The sequence below is a fragment of the Physeter macrocephalus genome, chromosome 10, assembly GCF_002837175.3.
Source record: "Physeter macrocephalus isolate SW-GA chromosome 10, ASM283717v5, whole genome shotgun sequence".
Lineage (NCBI taxonomy): Eukaryota > Metazoa > Chordata > Mammalia > Artiodactyla > Physeteridae > Physeter > Physeter macrocephalus.
The window spans coordinates 50730757-50742884 of record NC_041223.1 but is presented as its reverse complement, the minus strand read 5'-3'; the positions used below and the strand labels follow the sequence as shown (position 1 = coordinate 50742884).

The following is a 12128-nucleotide window of genomic DNA, read 5'->3' as shown; positions in this document are numbered from 1 at the left end:
TGATTCTGCATTATGGTGAGTTGCATAATTATTTCATTATATATTACAGTGTAATAATAATAGAAATAAAGTGCACAATAAATGTAATGCACTTGAATCATCCCCAAACCATCCCCACCCTCCCACCCCCCCGTCCATGGAAAAATTCTCTTCCACAAACCAGTCCCTGGTACCACAAAGGTTGGGGACCGCTGGCCTATATGATCAAGCTACCTTTGTTTTATGAGCTAGATTGTTGTTAAAATAGGATTTTAACAACCTTTTGTTATGACACAGCTTAAAGGAAACTGATTTGAATTAATATAGGTTAAGCTTTTCTCTTTGTTAGACCTCTATAAGCTACATCTTTATGTAGCTAGATTCTCAGTTAACAGTTAAATTGTGACTATGACTCCCATAAACCTTTCTTTTTCCAATTTAATGACTACACACAGCATGCCACCTCCTACTGATCAAATAAGAATCCCAACCAGAAACATCCTCTTTCCTCTTTTCTTCTTACTGTTAAGATTTATGGTATTAGAGGTGAAGTTTAGATTGAGATCACCTGGAAGAAGTACCAGATTCTTGTGAAACCTTTAATTTATATTGTTGCATTACAATACAGCGAAGCAAGTGAAGCAAGGAAAAGTTATTAATTACTTAATGTAATTTTATCTAATTCAGCTTTTGAATGAGAAATTTTAGTTTATTCTTGCTTTCAAAGGTAACTTTATCATTATTTAGCATTATTAAATTGCTATGTTTCTTTGAGAAAGTGGTAAAATCTACTGATAAAGGTCTGTGATTAATTAAAAAGATTGTGTACCACTGCAGGATTACATAGCTGGGTCTTTTCTTCCTTCACATATATTAGAATTTGCAACATACTGCAGTGGTAGAAAGCTGCTTTGCCCAGAAGGTTGAGTCTCTTTTTATATAGCATGAGTTGGTGTATCTCGATTCATGTAGGTTTCATTTTGTGTTTTAAATATTTTGTGTTTATAAATCTATATAAATATATATTGCTGTTTCTTTAGAAAATATCCATATTTATGATCTCTGCTTTTTTGTTTTTAATATAGGTTTAACTGTGTTTGAAACTGGTCAGAAGAAAATAGAAAAGAGGAAAAAATTCAAAGAAAATGATGCATCTAATATTGATGGTTTCTTGGGACCGTGGGCAAAATATGTGGATGAAAAAGATGTAGCCAAACCTTCAGAAGTAAGCTGTGATGTTTTTCATTGCCAATTCAGGTGTCTGCTATGTCTGTATGAAGTATATCTATATTAATAAACTTGAGGTTTCCTTAGAGAACCAAATGACTCATCAGAATTTCTCTGCCTTAGTTGATTGAGAAAATACAGTAATTCCTTTGTTTTTCTTTGGAATAATTTTTGTTTATATTTTTCTGATTTATTATCTTCCATACTTTTAAATTAAAATACAATATTGAACAATTTTTAATAAAAATCACCTTGATAATACTATTAAGGTACCATGGTAGCTGATTTTCTGATGCCAGCTATTCAGATAGTAATTACAGAATCAGCCTTTCTATGATTTTAGAATTCATGATGGGTTTTATTTATTAATTTATTTAAAAATTTTAACAAAGTAGTATGTCTATTTTTTTTCATAATATTATAAAGTTTATAAAGTAAAACTATAAAACCCTACTTGCCCCTTTCCACCTCCTAATCCTACTGTCTCTATGAGCCAGTCACTGTTCTAGGTCTTAGGGATATAGCAGTGGAAAAGATTAAGAAAATCGTATCCTCATGAAGCTTACATTCTAGCTGTATCTCACGTCCAATTATCTCAGTAATACATATATGCTGCTCTTTATTTATTTTGACTTCTGAGTTATTATAAGGATTTGCTACTACCCCACCTTCCTTTTACTGCTTCTCCAACAAAAGCTGTGTCACAAATCTGTAGTCACTGCTTATATCCTTATGACTATTAAAAGCTGTTTACTGAAGAAGAACATCATCTACTAAAATTCAGTCTTTTCTGGTACTAGATTTTCTAATTGCCTCATCTTTTCACTTACATAATTAGCATAATACATCAAATTACTTTCTCGGTGTTCCAGAAGGATGGGTTTTGTATACAATGAGTTTAGAAGTATTAACTAGTACCCACTGTGTGTTTAGTGCCATTTTGTAATCTGCCAAAGAGTTGAGATTGTTATCCTGGGAGACATACTTGCGGCTATTGCCTCACCAAAAAAGTGTGCCTCATTATAAAGAATTTATGACCAATGTTGGCCAGGATGGGGTTCTAGAACATCCATTTTAAAAGTTCACTCCTTAATTTCCTTAGGAAGAACAAAAAGAATTGGATGAAATTACAGCAAAGAGGCAGAAGAAAGGCAAACAGGAAGAAGAGAAACCTGGAGAGGAAAAGACAATCTTACATGGTAATATATTTTTTATGCCTCCTCATTTTTATGATAAACTTTAAGATATTTACTCTGTTCTCTGTTCACATAATATATGTATTGCCTTTACTAATCAGCTGCTAGAATTCATTTTATTAAGAATTATGTTGGACAATTTGCATCCCAAAGAAATTATAGCAAACCTCTTCTATGTTCTAATTAAAGAGATAGCCACAGATGATTTTTTTTGAAGTGCTAATGAATTTTTTTTTAAAGGTAGATAAAGGAGATTATGGTTCACAGTCTGTTCTTTCCTAAGATAAAGTTGACTCTTTTTGATGTATAACTAGTCCCCCAGTCATTGTAACTTTTTGTTTTTAACCCAAGCCAAATATTCTCCAGGTATGATCACAGTTCATAACTGTTACTAAATTACACTTTAAAAGAATAAACTTTGTTTTTCATGTAAGTGGATTGGAGATTAAGATTCTCATACTTACTTTGATTTGTAGAAGGAAATGCATATTCACCAAAATAAATTATATTCTAAACTCAACCTGGTTCATTAGTAACTAGTTATATTGGGGAAATTATGTAGTGACTACCAGACTAAAAGAATAATTCAGTTCTGATAGTATTGATTATTCTAATGTTATATCACTTATCAAATATATAGGTTTCACGAGGTCACGTTTAGCTTCTCAAGCTCCAGTTTTATCTCCAAGTAGTCTATTTAGTACTGTGGTGCTTATAGCCATAATAATAATAACAGCCAACATTTATTGAGTACTTACTCTGTGCAGCATGCTACTAAATGCTTTATATATACTATGTCATTTAATTCTCACATGTGACTTTATTGTAAAATCTGGGTTGAAAGTAGAAAAGAGATTGGAAAAAGAACCTGGAAGGACATAAAGGAGGAAAGCAGGGAAAAGGATAGTTGATATATTTTTGTTTTGTTTTAACTTCCTTCTTATCCTGTTTTGCTTCTGATTCTTTGCCAATGACTCACAAGGCCCAAGTATTATCTTTTCTTCTCTCGCTGTAATTGTACTGCAGTGGAGTCTTTGTATATGCCACTAAAATGTGTAAGTGGATAAAGGAAGTAAGAGCTTATTTAAAGGTCTGATATTCTCTCGATATTTAGGGATTCTAAAATACTACCACTAATTGTAAATAATAGCTATGATTTCAGGCAGTTAAATTTTAGCTGACTCTTGGTCTTAACATCATCAGAGTATTTTTACCAAAACCTTGATACGCAACGATATCCCTATGAGTAAAATGTTTGTTATCATTTTAAGAATGTAGATTTCATGACTATGGTTTTTATTTGTTCACTGCTTTCTTTTGCCTTCTTGTTTCAGTTAAAGAAATGTATGACTATCAAGGCAGGTCCTATCTTCACATACCTCAGGATGTTGGTGTTAATCTGCGGTCACCTGTGCCACCTGAGAAGTGTTATCTTCCCAAAAAACAAATTCATGTGTGGTCCGGACACACAAAGGTAAGCAAATTGGTTGTTTTTGTTTGTTGTAATGTATAACAGTGACACCAGCATAAATTTTCAGCTATTGATGTGGGACATTCAATATTTCTAGTAAAGATGTAGAGAAGTCAAGATAGAACAGGGAGGTCAAATTGAAGATAAACCGGAGTCAGACTCTGGCAATACCAACACATATGAGTCACAAGTGAATACTCAGTCTTCAAGGTCATCTGATTGGGCCATGACATAGCATTCATGATTCGGTGTCCTATCCCCTTATGGTAGCCCAGGCCTTCGCCTCCAAGTTCCTGCCATAATATTCTTCCTCTTGGGCACCAAGTCAGTGAGTAATGGGCTGGTACTAGCACAAAAGCCTCAATAATTTTACCTTAGCAATTAGAGTTATCACACTTCAAAGAAGATTAGATGCTCCCTGGTTTATACACTATGATATTCTTAAACTAATGCAGAGACAAGACACTTGAAAATTTTGATGTTAATATTATTTGTCATCTGCACTGTTCCAACTGATAATTTCCAGCTCTTAGCAAAGAGCAAAGGTACTGAGTAAAAGAAGGAAGAGGAGTGAGGGCATTAGTAACATGACTAAGAATTCCCTTGGGTGAGGAAGTCGGTAATTAAGGTTAAAAAAAAATCTTGAAAAGCTTAGCGTCCAAAGGGCTGCTCTTAGAATACTAACGAAGGTTATTCTAGGGTATGATTTTTAGAATGAAGAAAAATAGTAAATTAGGTGGCTTAAAAATACACTGTCTTTCCCTTCTGTTTAATTTTAGCTGAGATTTCAAATGCTTCTGATTGATAATTTTAATTCCTTTTTACAGGGCGTCAGTGCAGTCAGATTGTTTCCTCTCTCTGGCCATTTGTTGCTGTCTTGTTCCATGGACTGTAAAATTAAGGTGAGTTTTCAGTAACAGTAGGAGTGCTACAAAGCTAGTGCTTTGGTTAAATCTATTTGGTTAATTATAGATAAATCTGGGTTTGTTAGGCAATTAGAGGCTAATTCTTTTCTCTTATGCCCTGTGAATGCAGCAGTTTATGAATTGCTTCCAAACACATTGATTCAGATATGGCTTTGTGATCTAATCGGCTAGGCTCTTTTTTTTTTTTAAGATTTTTTAAAATTTTTATTTATTATTTATACTTTGGCCGCATTGGGTCTTTGTTGCTACGCACAGGCCTTCTCAAGTTGAGGTGAGTGGGGGCTACTCTTCATTGCGGTGCACGGGCTTCTCGTTGCGGTGGCTTCTCTTGTTGCGGAGCACGGGGTCTAGGCGCACTGGCTTCAGTAGTTGTGGCACACAGGCTCAGTAGTTGTGGCTCACAGGCTCTAGAGCACAGGCTCAGTAGTTGTGGTGCACGGGCTTAGTTGCTCCGTGGCATGTGGAATCCTCCCAGACCAGGGCGCGAATGCGTGTCCCCTGCATTGGCAGGTGGATTCCTAACCACTGCGCCACCAGGAAAGCCCTTGGCTAGGCTCTTTGTAAGCTTAGATAGCTGATTAGGACATAATCAATCACTTTGGCTTTAGGCACATAAATAGTTAATCACCAATAATGCATTTTTATAGAGGTTTTAGATATGTAACTGAGTTCATTTGTTCCTTAGTACCTTAAAGGTAGAGAGGACATGTGATAGAAAACCCATTTTTAGAGAGCAGATAATGTAATTCACCCTTTTTCTTCTAAATGCTAGTAGCAGAATTGCTCCCAGCCTCTTCTCACACTTTTTATAGTCTTGGGAAGGTCAGACTTTAGTTGATGTTCAGCTGTAGAATGTGTGGTAGAAAAACTCACTTGCCAATACATGTCAATTTGAATATGGGAAAGCCTTTTAAAAACTTAAATCTGGAAGCATGGTTTTTATCTTTTTTATGTCTTCTGTGTCTGGATCATTATACTGGTCAATAAATATCAACCCTATAGTGCTCTTGAGTTTTGGAAAGTTGACTCATGAAAATTTTATTCTTGGTAAATAATTCATGGGTAGTAACAATATATAAAGGCAGCTTTTTTTTATGAGAGCAACCATTTAGGCATTTACCTCGACTTAGTGGCTTAAAATGACAGGCCAACAGTTTGGAGTAAAAAGACTTATTTCCTTTAACTTGCAGTTTATACAGACTATGTTAATTGAGATTAAGGTCTTCTGTTTGACCAGTTAGAAAAGCATAGAATTTAATTTGTTCATGTCTGTAAACATTTATTAGGTACCTATTATGTGCAAAGGACTGAGGATAAAAAATTGTTTAGGGGCTTCCCTGGTGGCGCAGTGGTTAAGAATCCTCCTGCCAATGCAGGGGACACGGTTTCAAGCCCTGGTCTGGGAAGATCCCACATGCCGCAGACCAACTAAGCCTGTGAGCCACAACTACTGAGCCTGTGCTCTAGAACCCGTGAGCCACAACTGCTGAGCCTGCGTGCCACAACTACTGAAGCCCACACGCCTAGAGCTTGTGTTCGGCAACAAAAGAAGCCACCACAATGAGAACCCTGCGCACCGCAACGAAGAGTTGCCCTGCTCACCGCAACTAGAGAAAGCCCACGTGCAGCAACGAAGACCCAATGCAGTCATAAATAAATAAATAGATAGATAAATAAAAATTTTTTTAAAATTGTTTAGGCACTGTCCCTGCTCTTAAGGTGATTGTTTTGTTATGATGTAAATGATCATTGTAGAGGCAGATGCAAGGTATTCTGGTTTCAGAGAGGAAGCATACCTCAATAGGAAGGTAACTAAGTAAGCAGGGGAGGGGTATAGGGAGTAGAGTATGTCTGAGAGGAGTAAATAGAATGAATCAGCATGGTATGTGCTGAAAACCGCAAGTGGTGTGACTGCTAGAGTCTAAAATCTGAGAGGCATAGAATGACTACAATCAAGGCAAAGGACCAGGTCCTGGGATCCTTTCCTGGTATGCTATGGGAACTGAGACTTTATCCTGTAGACACTGGGTGGCCAGGAAATGCTTTCTATTTTAGATCATTAGCAATACTGTCAAGGATTGGATTTGAGGCAGGCAAGAATAAAGGTAGTTTCAAAGCTATTGTATTAATTCACTTTAGATGTGATGAGAATTATGAACTTGTTATATTTTAGTCTACATTATCATTTTCATAACAGCTTTTATAATAATAAAAATTATAAATACTTCAGCAAAGTTACTACTTTTAATACTTCAGAAAAGTTAAAAAAAAAACCTTTCAGTACCAAAATGTTATAATAACATTTTAATAACATATTCATAGTATTACATAAGTAGAAACTTTTCATCATAGAAAATACATCAAATACAGAAAAGAACAAGAAGAAAATGAAAACCACCTGTATAAGCTCCATCTAAGTTCTCTTGATTTCCGAGTTTAGCTTTACAGTGTGTGTATGTGTGTGCACATGCGTATGTGTGTAGTCCAAATAGTGCAAGTCACTAACAGCACCAAACAATATGTTTAATGATATGTAAAGCCTTTGGTTAAATAACCTGTACACACACAGATATGCACATACATAGCTGGCATACGACTATTGTTAGTGATTGATAGTTGTCATTTTATCAAAGTCTTGTATTAAATTTAATGTTTCTGTGTGTTGTTTTTTCTCCAGCTGTGGGAGGTTTATGGAGACAGGCGCTGTCTGCGAACATTTATTGGTAATACTTCTTTTCTCTCTGGCTATAAATCTGTTTGGAAGGACTTTTTAAACTACAATAACAACATGAACAGTAATTTTACTACACTGATATGAAGGAAAGCCTTCATAGACTTGAGCTGAGTCTTGAAGGAGGGCTAAGTCTCCCCATGTAGACAGAAAGAACTAGGAAGAGAGAGCAGCAGAAGCTAAAGCAAGAGTGGAATGAGAAAGCACACTGCTTTGAGGGAGCCACTTATACTTCAGAACTGTTAGCCTGAGGGATATAGTTAGAGATGACAGTGGAGAAAAGCAGTAGAGGAGGGCAGAGTATGGAAGACCTTTAGACTATCCTGGGGGCCTTGGGAAGCCAACCACTGAACTGCTCTTGCAGGAAAGCAACCGTGATCAGATTTGAAGTTTACAAAGATCACAGTGGCAGTATGGAGGATGCTTTAGTGGGGCAGGCCTGGAGGCAAGAAAGTGATCTACAAGGTTATTTCATTGGTCTGGATTAGAGATAATGAGAGCCTGAACTAAAGCAGCAGAGAGAGAGGAAAGAAACAATCAAGAGTTAAAACCAATGGGACTTAGTTAGCAAGTGAGTGATACGAGTGAGGCAGGAATCTAGAGTGACTCTCAGGTGGCTGGAAGAATGGTGGTGTTACTCATCATAGGAAGATGATGAGATTTCAGACTAATGGAATTTGAGCTGCCTTTGAGATATTGAGATAAAAATGTCCAGTAAGCAATTAGATAGCCAGATGTTGAGCTTTGCAGAGAGGTTGGGAATTGGCAACAAAAACAGATAAAGAGATAAGGTTGAGAGAATTCCTTGAAGGAAAGAAAGCCAAAAAGAGGACAGCTTTGTGGTAGACTAGCCTTGTTGGCAGATACTAGTTAATTGTCTTTGTCAGATTTTGTGTGAAGGCTAGTTATGTTTTGAAATATTACTGTACCAAATTGAAACGGTATTTGTGTGAATTATATTGGCTCTGTTTTTAGATTTAAGTGGGGGTCCATTCGGCAGTGCTTTGTTACGATTTTAGGGCCTCACTGCACAAATAAATACGGCCCGAGATGCCAGGGCAGCCCAGAAGAAGACTTGTGGGAAGGCTCTCAGCAGTGTACAGGGAACAAAATGTCTCCTGCGACACAGGGGATTTGGTCCCCATCTGTCTCCCCTGCACTGGCAGTTTTTCAGTGGAAAACTGAAAATTTCCTACTTAGAAAGATGATAGCAGCTCTGACTGGGACTCCTGCTATACAAAAGAATGCCTAATTGCCATGTCTGGAGGTCATCGGTGGTAGTGGTTCAGGGCCCCTGGGTACTGCTGACAATTTGTGCCATGCACATTTTGCACAATTGTGCTTGGCAGTCTTTGTCATGGTGGGATGGTAAAAAGTAGGAAAGTTTCTGCTTTCATTTAGTCATATTTTATTTGCCTCTCTAACTTTCAGAAGAGTTCACTGGTCAGGCAAGATTGATTTCCAAGGAAAGCACCTTAACATTAATTTATTGTCAAATGCCATTTTAAAACTAAATAATAGTTAATATTTGTTTACAAAAAGGTTTAGTCTCTGAGATTCTGAATCCATTTCTAAGAAATTCGGGAATGTGATCACAGAAATAGACAATTATTGAACAAAGGCCACAACTTCATGAACTTTAGGTTTAGGTCACTTTGTTTTTACTTCCAGCTTGGCAAGTAATGTCAGAGTGAACCTTCAAAACGTCACCAGCCATTTCTCTTTCATTGGCAATAACTGGACTATTATGTTTCCTTAAATTCTTTTGACTGTTTAGTCATCAGCTGTATGTATTACATATTAAGAGAGTGCATGAGAGACTTTTTAAAACAAAGTTACATCTTTTCTCTCGGTTCGTTCGTACCTAAATTTTATGCATCAGAATCACCAGAGGAGCTTTTCAAAGGGGAAGAAAACCACCTACATTCCCAAGCCCACACATAACATATTCTGAGTCAGTAAATCAGCATGTGGGGTTCCAGTGATTTTGACTCACAGCGTGGCTTGGAAAATACTGTTTAGTGCTCTTTCTCTTATGGTGCTTATATTTTAAAAGAACATACTTCACCTCACCTCCATTTCTATTGTCTCTGCCTTTAGGTCACAGTAAAGCTGTTAGGGACATCTGCTTTAATACTGCAGGAACACAGTTCCTCAGTGCAGCTTATGACAGGTATCTTAAGCTCTGGGACACTGAGACAGGTAAGAGCTCACTTATACTAACACCTATTTACCTTATAAATTAGTGTTTTAAAATGAAACAATGTGAGTGGTCTTCTGTGGTAAAATGGTACCTTCCCTAACTGCTGATTCTCATATCATTGACTATCAGCTAATATCACAAAATGTTTGTAGAGTTGAAACTCAGCTATTATAAGTAGCTCTTTTACTATGAAATTTCTTTTCCACCAAATATTTACAATTTATAAAGCAAATATATTGATAGACAAGGAAATTTAAAAATTTCTGTAGACTATTTAATTGATCTTTTTGTTCCCCTACATAACCTAGCACACTGCATTGCACAACACAGAAGCACAATAAATACCTGATGAGCAGAATTAAATTTAATTGCCCCAATTGGTTAAAATGTTGGTCTAAACTTCCATGGGCAGATTGGTTTTATATATTCACAGACATATTGATTACATCAGCACATTGTGGCTAGTATAATTTTATACAATTAGAGAACCGTCTTTCATCCTACTGAGTTTTAAGGATAAAGAAAATAGGTAATAGTTATTGAACACTGTTTACCAGGCATTGTACTAAGCGCTTATATTGCAGTATCTTGGTCAATCCTTAAAATATCACTATGAGATAAATACTATTATTGTTATATATGAGGAAACTGAGGCTTAAGAGGTAACTTTTCTAGGGTCACACAGCTAGTAATGGTCGAATTGGGTTCAAACCAAGGTCTCTGTAATGCCAAAGCCCATACTCTTAACCTCTTTGGCAGTGGTCCTCAACTCTAGCTGCATTTTTTTTAAATATAAATTTATTTATTTATTCATTTATTTAATTTTTGGCTGCACTGGGTCTTCGCCGCTGCACGCGGGCCTTCCCTAGCTGCAGTGAGCGGGGGCTGCTCTTTGCTGCGGGGTGCAGGCCTCTCATTGCGGTGGCCTCTCCCGCTGCAGAGCACAGGCTCTAGGCGCGTGGGCTTCAGTAGTTGTGGCTCGCGGGCTCCAGAGCGCAGGCTCAGCAGTTGTGGCGCACGGGCTTAGTTGCTCCGCAGCATGTGGGATCCCCCCGGACCAGGGCTCGAACCTGTGTCCCCTGCATTGGCAGGCGGATTCTCAACCACTGCGCCACCAGGGAAGCCCCTCTAGCTGCATATTGTAATCACCCGGAGAACTTTATCTGCTCTGCAATTGATGATACAGATTTACTTTTGAATATACTATTTTTAATCATTAAAAATCCATTGAAAGGAACAATGTAGTTTACAGTAAAGAACAAGCAGGGTGCCATTCCTCAAAATTTATTAGCAAATGATCTCTAGATCTTACTGCATCGGCAGGCGGGCGCGCAACCACTGCGCCACCAGGGAAGCCCCTAAATGGTCAAATTTATTTTACCTACTTTAACTTGGGTCTTTGGTTTTAGGACAGTGTATATCAAGATTTACAAACCGAAAAGTACCCTATTGTGTCAAATTTAATCCTGATGAAGATAAGCAAAATCTCTTTGTGGCTGGGATGTCTGATAAAAAGATTGTGCAAGTAAGTCTTCTCTCAATATTTTTATTAAGATTCTTGAGCCTTACACTGTATGAGGGGCTAGAATAAGAAATATTAACTTGTTTAATGTTTGCTACTTCTAGGGAGTGCTGGATGCTCTAGTCTTGGAAGCAGTAAATCTATAAAAACACGATATTGGAGATCTTTTTTCCTTCTCCATTTTCCACAGTTATGATCTTTGTTTTCATAAATCTGCTCTTTGCCATTTCTCTTATTTGATATACAGTGGGACATTCGAAGTGGAGAAATTGTACAGGAATATGATCGGCATTTGGGAGCTGTCAACACCATTGTTTTTGTTGATGAGAATAGGAGATTTGTGAGCACATCTGATGATAAGAGCCTAAGAGTTTGGGAATGGTGAGTTTTTATCAGTAGAAAATCTAATTAATATAAAGCAAACAATTTAAAATTTTGTAGTGAAAGATAAAGCCTGATAATATTCAACAATCTGAATATTTTCACAACTGTGATCTCTGGCCTGTCAGTCAAACTGGTTTAACTATTTAGGTATCCAGAATGTGAAAATAAAAATTTAAACATGCTACTTTTCATAGTCTTTAGATAATCTATCTAAAGAATATGTATTTTGAGTCCTTTTCCTTGCACTAGTGAAACAGGTTATATAGTGCCATCTTACATTCTTTATTAGGTATCTTATTCATCTTTGCAAAATGACTGACAAAAAGTAGGGGTCACACACGTATAGACTGTGTTGCTTATGCTAGGGATTGAGCATAACATCCTAGCCTTTGGGCTTCCCTGGTGGCGCAGTGGTTGAGAGTCCGCCTGCCGATGTAGGGGACACGGGTTCGTGCCGCGGTCCGGGAAGATCCCACATGCCGCGGAGCG

The 12128-nt window shown here is 37.2% G+C and overlaps 1 protein-coding gene across 1 annotated transcript in view; it reads left to right on the top strand.

Moving 5' to 3' along the window:
• CDC40 (cell division cycle 40) overlaps positions 1–12128 on the top strand; it is a 56618-nt gene that overhangs the window by 34279 nt on the left and 10211 nt on the right. The window contains exons 5-12 of the mRNA XM_007122118.4: positions 1065–1204; positions 2309–2405; positions 3737–3876; positions 4701–4775; positions 7477–7522; positions 9631–9732; positions 11143–11258; positions 11503–11636. Of these exons, the coding sequence (XP_007122180.2) occupies positions 1065–1204; positions 2309–2405; positions 3737–3876; positions 4701–4775; positions 7477–7522; positions 9631–9732; positions 11143–11258; positions 11503–11636 (850 nt within the window). The remainder of the gene's footprint in view (positions 1–1064; positions 1205–2308; positions 2406–3736; positions 3877–4700; positions 4776–7476; positions 7523–9630; positions 9733–11142; positions 11259–11502; positions 11637–12128) is intronic.